Genomic DNA, 15971 nt, shown 5'->3' with positions numbered 1-15971 from the left:
CAGCCTACACTGTCGCCGGCAACTCACGGCAGCCCAGCTCCAGGTCGAGCTGTTGTTCACCATCTTAGCTGTAGAGGGCGCAGCGTCACTGGCCCATGTGGGATCCAAACCAGCGGCCCTGCTGCTCAGAGCTCACGCTCCCAAGCCAACTCTTAACCAATGAGCCATTCGGTCGGCCCCTAAATGTTCTCTTTTTTAAAGTTGTAACAATAATATCTACTTCATAAGATTGTTGTGAATATAAAATTGATATCACAGATAAAAGGATTCAGACAATCCTTCTGTAAATAAGCATTCAATAAGAGCCATTCTATTTTGTTACTATTATAATATAGGTAAATCAAAAGGAAACAGGTAGCCAAGGTATTTTTTTAACATTTTTCTTACATATAACTGTCATCAGGTATAATACCTGACAAATAAGGTACAATGCTTTGTCATCAAGTATTATACGTGATGACAGGATTCTGTCATCAGGAATAACCAATAAATGGGAATATAGGAAGAGCTTTAAATCCATGAAGAGACAAACGGTGTTTACGGTGCACTTTAAAATTAATGTGAAAGCCCCACTGTGAAATTTTCCCTTTAATAGTGGAACACCATATGTAAATCTACCATTCCTATAGTTCTCTTGAGGAATTTAACTATTTCGGAAACTCATAATTCACATTAAAATAATAGTACTTCACAACTGACTTGTCTGAAAGATGTGATTCAAGAAAATTCCAGATAGAGGGTAAAAAGTCAAATTAAAATAGATATAACTAAAAAGGGATCTGTCCTAAAAATGATGGTACATGAATATATACCAGACTATGCATATGATCTGACAAAGAATACTGAGGTAAATTACAAGGATGGCCACAAATTCTTGCCTTCCCTTACTTGGCCATGTGACTTGCTCTGGCCAAAGGGACAACAGCAAATGTGGTATAAACAGATTCAAAAAATGCTATGTATTGGTGCTTCCATTCTTTTACATTTCTTGGAACCCTACAACAGCCGTGAAGAAGCCCAGGAAAACCTGTTGAATGATTAAAGACACATGCCCAGTTGCTGCTGTTCCCCTCACCATCAGCATACCAACTGTCAGATATGTGAGTGAGACTGTCTTAGATGATCCAACCACCAGTCAAATCTCTAGTTGACCTCAAGCACATAAGCAAGCCCAGCAGAAATCAGTTGGGTCAACCCAGACCAGAAGAGCTACCCAGCTGACACACAGAATCTTGAGCTAAATAAATTGTTGTTATTTTAAGCTACTAAGTTGTGGAGTGATTTGTTACAGAACAAAAGCTATGAGATACAAGTACTGATCAACAATACATTCCTTTTTTTTTTTCTTCTAAATCATGGAGAAGAGTTATAATACCAAAACAAAGAAAAAAAGTCAATGTGCTAAATTTAAAAAATAATTAATTAAATATTGTTACCAGAGAAGACAGTAGAACGATGTTGACCTATAATAAATGCCTAATAGATATTTGTTGAATTGAAATAAATGATGTATAGCCACATATAAAGGAGCAATAGGATCTGGTAAGTTATTCACAAGATTATATATATATATTATATATGGGGGGGGGGACACAATTCTTCCTCTTCTCCCTGCAACAGATATATCTTAATGCAGTATTCTATCCATTTTAGCATACTTTTTAAAAAATGATCAGCAGAAATTGGAAGGATTCAGAAGATTACTGAGATTATTATAAGGGGAAGAAAAATGCTCAAGAAGAATTGGGTAGGTTAACTAAAAACTACATGTGTATAAATACAAAACAATTACTAACTTCATGATTATCATCATTATCATTAATGACCATCATGTATTAAGTAACCTGTGAAAAGCTCTAACCTGTGAAAAGTGCTAAGTGCCTAACATTATTTTATTTAATCCTCAATACAACCCTTCAAGGTTTGTGATGTTAACCCAGTTTACAAATGAGAAAACTAAGGCATACAGAAGTGAAGTAACATGTAAGGGGGGCAAAAAATCTAGGTCCAACTCCAAAGAACCAACTATCCTCGCTTCACATGTATTAATGTATTATTTTAATATACATGGATTTCAGTTACCAGAATTAAATAACACCAGTTCCCTAATAACACAATTCAAATTTCAGTTACTGCAGTATATTAATCTTGAGTAAACACGTAAAATACAAACAACTGCTAGCTCTCTGTTCCACAATCACTTTGTAATTAAGAAATGTGCATCCTGACTAGTGACCAGCCACATCACTTGTTTCAAAATATGTTGGTGACTGGTCACTGCACATCCGTTATTCAGGTCATACACAAATAGCAAAGAAGTAGATGAGTTGCTTCCTTATTTCCCAGTGATGTCCTTTCTTCCATTCTTGATATTGTTAATTTGTGTCTTCTCTCTTTTGTCTCATTAGTCTACCTAGAGGACCATCAATTCTTTATTTCTTTCCAGACAATCAACTATTAGTTTCATTGATTTTCAGTACTGTACATTTTCTCTTTCATCAATTTCTGCTCTTTATTATTTCCTTCTTTCTAATTATTTTACATTTGCTTTCTTCATTTCTTAAGATGGGAACTTAGGTCATTTATTTTAAATATTTCTTCTCTTTTTAATATAAGCATGAAAGCTAAAATGTTCTCTCCTAGTACCACTTTTGCTGCATCCCACAAATTTTGATATGATATATTTTCATTATCATTCAGTTCAGAATATTTTGTAGTTTTTCTTGTGAGTATGTCTTTGATCCATATTTAGAAGTTTGTTGCTTGATTCCCTAATAAAAATAAAACTTAAATAAAAATCCAAAGCCAGAGAATAGCAAAAATAACCTAGAAAAAGAACAAAAAAGTTGGAAGACTCACACTATCTGATGCTGAAACTTAAAACTAAAGCTATGGTAATTAAGACAGGCATAAAAACAGACAGTTGAATGGAACAAAAAAGATTCCAGTAATTGCCCCATATTTTATGGTCAAATGGTTTGTGACAAAGGTGCCAAAGATAATTCAATGGGGAAAGAATAGTCTTTTCAACTAATGTTATAAGAACATGGTTATCTATATGAAAAAATTAATTAATAAACCTTGACCCTTACCTCATATACCATATCCCAAAATTAACTCAAAAATGATTAACAGACACAAAGGTAAAAACTATAAAAATTCTAGAAGAAAATATTAAAACTTTATAACCTTGAGTAAGACAAATTTTTCTTAAACAGGACACAAAAAGAATGAACATAAACAGACAACAGCTAACAGGCAGTTGGAGATAAGTATCATAATTTAGTAATAGGACTGGGCTTATTCTTTTAGGGAACTCTCATAGTGCTTTGTTCATTCCTCTTTTGCAGCCCATATCACACCAAAATCATTCTTTCATTAATAGACATGAATAAAAGACTCTCCATCCACTCTCTGGAGCCCTTGAATCTTTACAGAAAGAGAGAGAGAAATTGGAAGGTATGTTTTCCCACATCAAACTACACAACGATAACATTTCCGAAAAAGATTTCAGAAAGGCAGAGGATTTTAATGAAAACATCAGTTAGAAAAGTTAAAATTAAAGGGAAAAAATTGATAAAATTTCACCAGACATATCTTATGACAAAAGAGTATAAGTGAACCTTCTTTTACATAGTCAGTATATTCCTAGAAAAATAAGTATAAAATCAAGTTTTTATAAAATGAAACTTCTTTATGTACTGGAAACTTCTTTATAGATTAATTTTATTATGAATCATATTGTATAGGAAGACCTTTTCATGACTTCAATTATAAATCCTAATTTATATTTCATATAACTCTAAATAGTCTTAAGTTAGCTTGCCTAAAACCAAATATGGAGCTGAAATAACAACGCAAATTGTAACTATACAATAACTTCACTTATCATAAGGGGAAAAAAATCAAAGACTAAAACTTGATAAAAATGATCCTAAGGGCCGGCCGAGTGGCGCGATGGTTAAGAACTGGCTTGGGATGCCAGAGGGCCCCGGTTCAGATCCCACATATGAGGGCCAGTGACACTGNGCTCGTAACACCACCAAAGGTTTTATAGACACGCTTGATTTACTTTTTGTTGTCTTTTTTGTGTCTATAACCTATTACCTTTTATCAAAAACCTCGGGCCCCTTGCTTGGTGTATAAGTAAAAATTACAATCACATTTGGGACACAGCAGTTTTCCCAGGTCAAAAATCTTATTGACCGTCATCTGGGTAACTTAGCACATCCATTCACTCTTCTAAAACTCCTCTATATTTCCCAGGAACCCCTTCCCTTTATTGATCTGGGTTAGATTTTGCCTGTGGAAGAACACATGTGAGATCTATAAAGAGTACAAGCCATTACTTTTTGGAAGTGGCTGGAGGCAGATGTTAGATTCATAGTGGCTTTGGGGCAAGTGCTTGAGAATCACCTGCTTCATTACTGCAGTCAAGGCACATGGCAGAAGCTGTTCTCAAAGATGCTTGATAATTGCAGCCATTTCCCAATCAACTTTTGAGACCTGGAAGTCTTCAGTGTCTGCTTCCCCGACCTTCCAACAGACGCTTCCTTGACTTTCCAAGGTGACTTCCCTGACATTTACTCCCCAGCTCTTTCAATAATCATGTAAGCCCTAATTCCCAGATTAAAACTCTTATTCCTAAAATATTTTAAATACCTTTATTTTCCTTATCAATCCCAAACTGTTCACAACCATACAGATATAGAGTAGGCATAGATACATATATATAGATTTTTATTATCTCTCTTATGCAGATAGGTATAAATATATAAAGACTATATACATATATGTATATATAAAAATATGGAAAAGGAGAGATTTATACATTCATCAGATACTCTAGGAAGGATAGGAAGCTATCTATAACAGTAAGAGCAGACGCCTTTGGAGTAGGGATTGGGAAACTGGATGGCTAGAGGGCAGAAAGGAAAACTTCCTTTTTACTGGATACCCTTTTGTACCTTCTTGAATTTCATACTATACACATGTATGAGCTATTCAAAAATGAATTATTTAAAAGTTATATACCCACATAATTACATTTTATGCCCCTAAGGGCAGGTTTTTTGTTTTTGTTTTTTCTGCCTATGGTCATTGACTAGTTTTACCGCTCAAACCTCTGAGCTATAAAAAATAGTGCAGTAGGGAGGAGAGCAATGATTTCTCAGGAAGGAGGGTTTGTACTCACAGGGAAAAGGCCAGCTAGCTGTACAGCTACTGGGCAAAACTTCTCGAGTTTGGAAGAAGAAATTTTCTCAATCATTCATTAGTATACTTACCAACAACTCTTGAAAGATACAAAGATAAGAATAAAAAGTACCCAGTGCTATAATTAAGGCACAAATAAAGTACTGGAAGTTTTGATGAGAGATATTGATGCTGTACCTAAAACTTTAAAAACAAAATGAATTTTAGAGACCATTTAATCTCTAGCATTATTGTTTAATTGCTAATAAGCTAATCTATCTCTCATCACCAAAGAGAATTAATAGCTGTTTAAAAACCTTATTATGAGATTGACAACTCCAACATTTATTCCCTGAAAGTAGGTGGCTAGTCAGAAGTATAATTTGGGAATTTTAATAAATTGGGGTTTTAAATCAGGGATTATATAAATTACCACAGTTAGAATATTTTCTCTAACTTCCAGTATCAAAGTTATTACCTACCAACCAGTAGTATCTGTCTCCCAAAGGATTCAGAGTTTCTATATGGCTTTAAAAAGAGAATATGTTTTGTTTTGCCTTTTAATTTTTCTCAATTCTTGTAAATCATAATGGGAGAAAAATGTTCCTTGCACCTATCTGTCAATGAGGCCCAAACAACTAAATTAATAATTGTAGTGAAAAGTCTTATCCTAGAGTTTCCAATATTTTTAAAAGCATTTCCTCATGTTCTACATGACAGTAAACAAAAAGCCGTTCAGTTTTCAGTACAGATGATAATGAAGGTGTAATTATCATAATTATAGGCAGGTGAAAGTGCAGTTAATCCAGTTTTAGCCAAAGACTACATATATCTCTAGAACTCAACAACAGAGGGATAGTGCCTTATGCCACTCATCTATGTAAGCCACCTGGGCTGACAGCATTCCCAAAACTACTGAGTCAGCAGTGCTGACTCTGAAGTCAGTATCAGAAAAACACATGAGTAGGTATAATGGTAGGTAGGGTACCAGAGGAGGAAAATACATGGAATATAGTATAGAATGCCTTTTATACAGAAACTAAAAAAAAAAATTAACACAAAACATTAAAATCAAGCCTCAACACCTATTTTGAAATAGTTAAAACATTAGTTCTCATCAACTCAGTGTAATTTCCAAGAATTAGTAAGCAATAAAACAGTGTGCTAACCCACCTTTAAAAATATTATCTAACCTGTCAGCATCCATCTCTTTGTCACGGAGGAATAAAACCAGTTTTAAGTGTCCACTGATGCTTTCAGGAAGCTCTGAAACCAGTATTCCCAATCAAACTTGCTGAATATTTCACTAATACAGTGCATTGTGTAAAACAACTTCCAAACACCCTCTATAGTAGAAAACCCTTGTAAATGGCATCTTTCTGTTTCTGCTCTAAGTATCTTTATTTAAAATATCTCAAGTCTACACAAACCCAGCAGTCATTTACAATGTTTGTTGAGCACTTTCTATGAGCCAGGCATCGAACTGGGTCTGGAGCACATAAGTGAACAATACAAAGTCTCCTCCACTCCCAAGAAGCTCACAGACTAGGGATATAAACAAAACTGCAGTCAGTTATAATACCATGTGATAAGTCAGTGCTTAGGTAGGAATAAGGATAGGGTGTTATGGGGGCACACAGAAGGGCCTCCAAGAAGAACCTATAAATGCCCAACTGCTCCACTGTTTAAAAATCTTTAAAGTGTCCACACTTTAGAAAACACTGCTGCTGGTATGTTAATATAAAAAAATTTTTTTAAAAAGCCTTAAGGATAAGGGGGTAAATGGATGCAGGATAAAATATTAAGAATGATATTCTTCTTGATGGCCACTCACCCTAGTTCTGCGAAGATGCCTAACCCTAATTCTCTGAAGTAGGACACTTTCATTAGATAATGAAACATGAAGCTCTCTAAGATCTGGGAAAAAATTGCCATAAGTTTAGAATCACTGAAGTAGCAAGCCCCTGGTTTATCCCTTAGCACTTCAGGGCAGAAACAAAGGTTGAAACTCATAGCCAAAATAAATTGAAAATAAGATTCAATGTATTAATTTTCCAATTTATTCATTAACTTTTAGGAAAAAATCTGTAATACAGCATAGGATAGTATAATATAGTATAAAGTGAGGTACCCCTGTGTATATAACTCCAAAAATTAAAATAGACAGGACCCGCCCTTTGAGGAAGAAAAACCCTTAAATACAAGATAACACAATACTATAGGAAAAGGAAAGTTAAAATATCTGTTGAAACCTTCAGTACCTGATTAGTAAGAAGGGAAGTCTGCATGTTAAATCAAGTCACTAATCACTAACAGACTTGCATGGCTGTTTAAGCCAGCCCAAGCACACCATCTTCTTGGTATACTACTGCCTCCTGGGGGTTATAGCATATTACTACTCTTCTGAGAAAATATTGGTATAAATAGAAAATACAAGTAGTATTTTCTACTAAATACACAATCATACGGTCCATGTCAAATAACAAAGTAGGACTTCCTTAAATAATCTTTTAAAAGAAAACAGTGTCATATTTATTTCTATCTGAATAACTGGGAACAAAGTACATAATAAAATTTACTTATAGAAAGTGGTTGTTAATATGATTAAGAGCATCAGGGCTTATACAACATTTTGCATTTTCAAAGCACTTAGCCAACATTAAACGATTAATCTTTACAGCATTCTTGAGGTCAATATCATCACCATCTTTTTTACAGAAAAGTAAATAGCAAGGTTAAATGAAGTATTAGACATTCGAGAACTAGTCAGTAACTAATCAGCAAAGTGCCGCAGAATGGTTTAATGTAAAATATGAAGCACTAACACGTTATTTGTTCACCTCTAATAGCCCATGACCTACCTCTAGGAGAAATTATGTTATCTGNCTGGCTTGGGATGCCAGAGGGCCCCGGTTCAGATCCCACATATGAGGGCCAGTGACACTGCCCTCCACAGCTAAGATGCTGAACAACAGCTCGATCTGGAGCTGGGCTGCCATGAGTCACCGGCGACGGCGTAGGCTGCAGCCCCTGTGGTAGTGGGTTGCCATGGGCTACAGTGTGTAGCCAGCAGCCAGCGTGAGTGGCCCTCAAGCTGCCATGAGCGGCCATCCAGAAACCGGTGACTGATCTGCCTCGCCTGGGAAGAGCGCAGTGATGGTGCCAATTTGGGCTAGTGAAGCAACGTCCTCCACAGCTAGACTGAAGAACAAAAAAGACAGCTACTTGTCTGTTCCCTTTCCCCCAATTCCCCAGCACGGTTCCCATCCCCCAATTCCCCAATTTTAAAAAAAATCTTAAAAAAAAAAAAAAGATCCTAAAAGGTTAATTTTTCATCTAGAATCATAGAAGTTCACCTTTTTTCAGCTTTGCGTGTGTGTATAAAAATCATAAGAGGTTGACAAAAAAAGTGGAAATGATATTTAAAAACTGAAAAAGATAAAAGTTTAAAGATTTTCCCAAATATAATAAGGGTACAAATGGATCCAAAAAGGAGATACAGTAAAACCTTGGTTTGCGAGTAACTTGGTTTGCAACTGTTCCGCAAGACGAGCAAACATTTCTAATACATTTTAATATGGTAAACAAGCGATGTCTTGCAATACGAGTAGTTTGTTTCCAAAACAAATTATGCTCGCAAACCAAGGTATTACTGTACTTAATTTGAAAATTAGGTTCTCTATATTTATCAGGCTCATTGCATCAACCATAGGCCTCTTAAATAAAAAGAAAGAAAACAAAAAGATACATGCCAAGCCATGCTAGAATAATTTACTAATTTGAACCTTTAAAAAAAAAGTCACAATTATAGCTATCATATACCAAACACCTACTATGTATAAGTAACAAATTATCTAACTCTTAAGTAATCTTACAAGATTGGTATTATTATCTCATTTATCTTAACCCCAGAGAGGTCCCAGAGATTTACTCAAAGTCATATTGTCATTAATAGAAGAGAAAGAATTTGAAACTAGGTCTATCCTTTGAAAACGGCATTCTAACTCCCAAATGTTGCCATATAACAATTTTTTTAAAGAGATTTTGTTTCATTTACAAAGATTATAGTTATAAAAGAAATCCTCTAGGGAATTACAGAATACTAAACAATTCTTGAGGCAACAGCAATACTGGAAATTCCACTGAATGAGGCCAGAAATAGCTACCAGAGTTGAAGTATAAAGTAATATGACTGTGACATATTAAGACAGTAAGAATCTTTTTTAAATCGCTAGGAAATATCCATTAACATTTGTTAACCCAACAGAAAGCCAAGAATGGGATCAAGTGGTTTTGCAATCAATAAAAAATACCTCAAACACTTCAGTCACATCTTAAGAAACAGTTTCTAAAATACACTAGGGGTTAGGCAGTGAATAGGCACACTGGAAATAAAGTATATGAGTATACAAAACAAAGATAACTCAATCCCTAAACTATTCAAGGGAATAGAGATAATTACAATGATTTATTAGAAAAAAAGTTCCTCTCATTAAATGCCATTCTGAAAAGTAGGTATTGACAGGGAATAAAATTAATGATTTTAAATTGAAGGAAAGAAACATGATCAACAAACTCCACCTAAAACATTTATGCCAAAAAAAAAAAGACATCCAATATATAAGTAATTAGACTGTATCTTATCAGGAAGCTGAGTGAAAAAAAATTCAAATCTCAAACATACAGGAAAAGAATTAAACTTAGACATGCAATGCCTATTTCCAAAGCATAAAAAAGGAAGCCATTCACTAGTGTACCTGCTCAATGAAGCCATTCTACATTTTGCCAAAGTACAGACTATTAAAATATTAATGACTGCACTGAGTCAATAAAATGTTACATTAAAATAAGAAATCAGCACAAAAGATTCTAAGAAAGTAAATGAAATTTCTACCTTAGGCCATTTGGGATTGAGAAGTCGAGCTTTGATCGCATCATCCAGTGCCTTGTCATACTGCTGGATTTTCATATATGCTGCAGATCTGTTGCTGTATAAGATGCAGTTCTGAGGGTCAACAGCCAGGGCTTCATTGTACAGAACAATAGCTGTGTGGAAATCTCCATCATGACAGGCCTGGTTACTCTGACGAACTTTCTCAACAAATTCAGCTTTGCTCAGCACTGGCCCATCAGGATTTCTCTGGCCAAAAGTCTTAGTACCAAAGAGAGGAATCTACAAACAAAGAAAATTTATGAGACAAAGTATGGATAATCCAGAGAGGCTCCTTGTCTGAACTTCAAGAGAAAACGAACATTGTTCATCGTCTATTTTATATGATAGTTAACTTTTGTGCCCTGAAAGACAATAAACTTTCCAAGAAGCAGCCAACATAATGCCTTGAGTGCATGTGTATACGAGTAGATGTATGTGTGTGTTTATATGTATATACAAATAGTTATAAACTTAAATATTTATAATTACATATGCATACATTTTTTATTGAATTAATGAGTAAATGCAAAAGAGTACTCAAGCTTTTCACTGACAATTTAAAGTTATACTAAGGGAAAGACCAAAATACAAACCTATGTAGATAATATGATCTCAAGTATGTTAAGATGGTGGAACTTAAGAGAATAATGAAAGGAAAAAGATCAAAATATACTATGCTAAGTTATCTTTAAATATAAGATTGTGGTTATTTTTATTTTCTTAAAATTTTCTCTTCTCTAAAAATTAGGCAATGAGCATATGTAAGTTTTAAATTAAAAATAAACTTAACAAATTTTAATGTACCAATGAATCTTTTCAGACTAACAAATTTGGTAACTGTAATTTGGCACCTATCATGGCATTTCAAAGACAAACACCAGTTTTGGGAGATCACCAAAAAGAAAAAAAAAACTGCTAGAAATTATGTCTTGGCAATTTAAGATCTGTTTTGATGTTGATTTTTCCAAATCACTACGTTTTCTATGACTTTATAGCAGTAACCTTAAAACCAAAGGGAGAGAATAAGTCAAATGTTGTTATTCATTTTTAAAACAGGAAAATTATGAGTCCCAAGGGAAGAAACTTAAGACAGCAGTATCAAAAGAGACAGTTTGCAATTCTAAGCAGGCTTGCCCTAAGTGAAATTAAAAACAAAAGTGTGATTTTCTTCCCCATGTCTTCCTTTAAGACTAAGTCCAGTCCCTCTGTTCAAAAGAGGATGGATCTAACATGTAACACACTATGAAATACAAAAGTAAAAGACTCCTCACAGAGGTATCTGCATTACATTAAAAAGAACAAATTCCACACAGAGGAGGAAGAAAGGCACAGCTAATTTCCCACATTGGCAACCACTATTTTTCCTCTGTTTACAGGGATATCATGTCCTAGATTTCCAGGACAATTTGAAACATTAAAATATCCAAGAAGTTTCAAATATCAGTGTCCAAGTTTATCCCTCAACTTCCTCATACTGGAAGTGGCTAACCAATAATGTATTCTGGTTGGTTGTTTTCATGATTATGAAAATGAAGCATGATTTCATGATTATGAAAATGAAGCAATGAAGGTTGATTATGATCATGAAGCATGCTGCTTAAAAGTGAACTTAAAAAGACTGTGTAACATTGACCAAACAACCAGGATTTTCCTGAATAGTCTTGATTTTTATTTATTTTATCCATATCATCAAATCAATGTGTAAGACACTGACAATGTATAAGATTAATTTCACTTGAAAAATACAGTCATCATGACAATATTTAAGACCAGTACTAGCCATAAATTATAGAAACAAATTCTATATTTAAAAATTCAGGGGTACAACATAAAAATAGCAATAACAGCCTTTAAAAGTAAAATGGTTAGGTTCATATGTAGCCTAAAAGTGAAAAATACATGATCCTACTATTACAGCATCCCCTGCTTCTCAGAGTAATAATTTTGTTTCAATACCAACACAGAAAAGAATCAAACTAAGATTATAAGTACTAAAGGAGAACTCCAACACCATCACCACCACCAACTGTCCACAAATTTAAGAGAAAAATGCACTTTTAGTAACTGTACACAGAAGCTTCTAACGTCTCAAAATATGCCTGTGTCTACTCAGCTGGTTACAAAGTGGTCCTTAGGAAGCTAAGAAATAGTAATTTTTGTGTATGGTTAAAAAAGGAATATAATTTTCCTAGTCCTTCTCTATTTTCTCTATAGCTGATAAACTTGGAATGACAGAAAGAAAAAAAAAAGACTTTTGCATGTATTTCTCAGATTACACATATAGTACTTGGACTAACAGGCCATATTAAATTCAGAGACTACCTAGGGAAATAAAGACAAATTTCTGAATTACTCATTTAATTAGACTATTATATTCTTTCTTCCCTCAAATATTTCATATATGTACAGTTTATAAGTGTCAACATATATTAACATTGTTGATATTTTCCTCTAACCCTCTGACAAACATCTCAAAAGGGTACAGAGAGTGTCAATAACATATGGACCAAACGGGCTCAGAATATTCAGCCACAAATAATTACTACACATAGTTCCAGCCCTGTTACAAAATTGGGTTATTCAAATGATATAGAAAAATACTTATCATCTATTATATCAAAAAATTATAGGTATGCCAAAGAATTAAATGTTTAAAATTATAAAATTAATAAAAAGAAACAGAAATCTTAGCATATACACTGAGGAAGGCCTTTCTAAATACAACACGAAACCTAAAAACATAATGGAAAAGACTGATAAATTTCACAACATAAATATTTTAAATATCTGTATAAAAATAGACTTAAAAAAGCAAAAAGATGAGTAACAAATCAGTAAAAAAAAAACTATTTGCAACACATGATAAGAGGCTAATTTTATTATATATATATAAATCTCCTGTAAATCAATAAGAAAAACACAATCCAATGGAAAAAATGAACAAAGGCTATGCACAGACAGATCACAAGAAAGAAAATCCATATGGCTTTTAAGCATATATTTTAAACGTGTGACTTCAGTTATTTTAAAATAAAATTAGGGCCAGCCGAGTGGCGTGTTGGTTAAGAGTTGGCTTGGGAAGCCAGCTCTGAGCAGCAGGGCTCTGGTTCAGATCCCACATAAGGGCCAGTGACGCTGCGCCCTCTATAGCTAAGATGGTGAACAACAGCTCGACCTGGAACTGGGCTGCCGTGACTCGCCAGTGTCAGTGTAGGATGCAGACCCTGCTGCAATGGGCTGCCGTAAACTACCGTGAGTAGGCGACAGCCAGCTTGAGCTGCCATGAGCCACCGTGAGTGGCCGTCCAATGGCCAGCGAGCAACTGCCTCACCAGGGAAGAGCACAATGATAATACCAACATGTGCTAGTGAAATGACATCCTCCACAACTAGACTGAAGAACAAAAAAGACAGCAACTTGTCTGATCCCCTTCACCGATTCCCCAACACTGTTCCCTCCCCCCAATTCCCCAATAAAATCTTTAAAAAAATAAAAATAAATAAAATTAAATTAAACCTCAAGATCTCATTTTTCATTTCTCATACTAATAAAAAACAAGTATTGGTACACTTTAATGATAAGGCAATAAAACAAGTTACACTCATACATTGTTGTTGAAAGTGTAAACTGATAGAATTTCTTTATTGAACAATTTAGGAATATCTATAAAAAATGTAAAAGGTATCCTTTGAAATCTAGAAATTTTTCCTACTTCTGGTAATTTATGTACAGATACATTTACCTATGTAAACGAAAACACATATACAAAGATATACATAATAGCATCATTTGTATTAGCATAAGGTTAAAAATAACCTATATGGGGCCGGCCGAGTGGCGCTTTGGTTAAGAACTGGCTTGGGATGCCAGAGGGCCCCGGTTAGGATCCCACATATGAGGGCCAGTGACACTGCCCTCCACAGCTAAGATGCTGAACAACAGCTCGACCTGCAGCTGGGCTGCCGTGGGNAAAAAGCATGTAGGTATACATGTGTGAGCACATGTGTCTATGTATGCAGAGTTGTAGATATATTGCAAAAGGTCTCAAAAAATATTCAGATTGGATAAAAACAGTTAAGTCTAGGGCTAAAATGAGGGATGGGGAAGGGAGTGAGCAGATGAAAGGAATATAATTTTTATTATTTGAGATTTTTCAAAAAATAATTTTGAGTTACTTTTGTAATTAAAAAATTATATGTGACCCAGCCTTAGTTCACAACTTAGCCTCTCCCTGGTACCTGCAAGTCCAACACAAGTGGTAGCCATCTGCAGATCACTTCGTATCTCATACCAAGTGGCCCCAGGCAGGGAACAGGCAGTGGCTCACATTGGCCTACACCAGAGCCCCTCACAAAAAGCCCCAGAACCAACATACCTGGTCACCAACTTCAGACCACAACAGAGTACCACCCAACCACTTCCACAAATGACACACCTAAAGGGGAGACTGGGCAGGCACAAGAGACCCACTAAAATGAATCCTGCTCTGTAGGGTCAGCCCCTGCATCACAGCTTCTCCACTGTAGTCATGGCCAGTTCTCACAAACCAATCAGCCTGAGGGTCAATCCCTCCCACTGACATGCCAACAGCAATCAATGCTAAATTACAACAGGAGGACACACACAACCCACACAACAGACACATCTGGAGCACCCAGCTCAGGTGACCAGGGAGACTGCGCCACTAGGCCCCACAGGACACCTACTACTTAAGGCCATTCTATCAAGACCGAGAGACAGAGCAGACCTACCTAGTATATAGAAACAAACACAGGTAGACAGCCAAAATGGGGAGACAAAGAAACATGTCCCAAATGAAAGAACAGAATAAAGCTTCAAAAAAGAACTAAACAAAATGGAGACAGGCAATCTACCAGAGGCAGAGTTCAAAACACTGGTTATAAGGATGTTCAATGATCTCAGTAAGAACTTCAACAAAGAGATAAGAAACATAAAAATGGAGATAGAAAACATAAAAAGAACCAGTAAGAAATGAAGAATACAAAAACTAAAATGAAGAATATATTACAGGGAATCAACAGTAGGATGAAGCAGAGGATCAAATAAGTGTTTTGGAAGATATGGTGGCAGAAAACATCCAATCAGAACAGCAAAAAGAAAAAGGAATCCAAAAACATGAGAATAGTTAAGGGGACAACATCAAGCATATGAACACTGGCATCACAGGGGTACCAGAAGGAGAAGACAGAATTGAAAACCTATGTGAGGAAATAATGACTGAAAACTCCCTAACCTGACAAAGGAAATAGACATACAAACCCAGGGAGCACAGAGACTCCCAAGCAAGATGAACAGAAAAGGCCCACACTAAGACACATCATGATTAAAATGCCAAAGGTTAAAAACAAAGAGAGAGTCTTAAAAGCAACAAGAAAAAGCAGTTATTTACAAGGGAGTTCCCATAACACTGTCAGCTGATTTCTCAACAGAAACTTTGCAGAATAGAAGGGACTGGCATCAAATATTCAAAGCGCTGAAAAGCCAGGACCTACAGCCAAGATTACTCTACCCAGCAAAGCTGTCATTTAGAATTGAAGGACAGTTTCCCAGACAGGAAAAAGCTTAAAAAGTTCATCACCACCACATCAGTACTACAAGAAATGTTAAAGGGACTTAAGACAGAAAAAATATATCTATATATGAATAATAAAATGGCAATAACCACATTATCTATCAACAATTATTTTAAATGTAAATGAGTTAAATGCTCCAATCAAAAGACAGGGTGGCTTGGGCTGGCCGAGTGGCGCGTTGGTTAAGAGTTGGCTTGGGATGCCAGCTCTGAGCAGCAGGGCCCCGGTTCAGATCCCACATGAGGGCCAAT

General features: G+C 35.4%; 1 protein-coding gene across 3 annotated transcripts in view; it reads right to left on the bottom strand.

Annotated features, from left to right (window-relative positions):
• TTC28 (tetratricopeptide repeat domain 28) overlaps positions 1–15971 on the bottom strand; it is a 681749-nt gene that overhangs the window by 637707 nt on the left and 28071 nt on the right. For 2 of the 3 annotated variants that reach the window (XM_019643162.1, XM_019643163.1), the window contains exon 2: positions 10088–10366. The exons of the other annotated variant lie outside the window; for it this stretch is intronic. In XM_019643162.1, the coding sequence (XP_019498707.1) occupies positions 10088–10366 (279 nt within the window). The remainder of the gene's footprint in view (positions 1–10087; positions 10367–15971) is intronic. 3 annotated transcript variants of the gene reach the window in all.

The sequence above is a fragment of the Hipposideros armiger genome, unplaced genomic scaffold, assembly GCF_001890085.2.
Source record: "Hipposideros armiger isolate ML-2016 unplaced genomic scaffold, ASM189008v1 scaffold_75, whole genome shotgun sequence".
NCBI lineage: Eukaryota > Metazoa > Chordata > Mammalia > Chiroptera > Hipposideridae > Hipposideros > Hipposideros armiger.
Note: the sequence above shows the minus strand (reverse complement) of the source record. Positions and strands in the feature narration are given on the sequence as shown.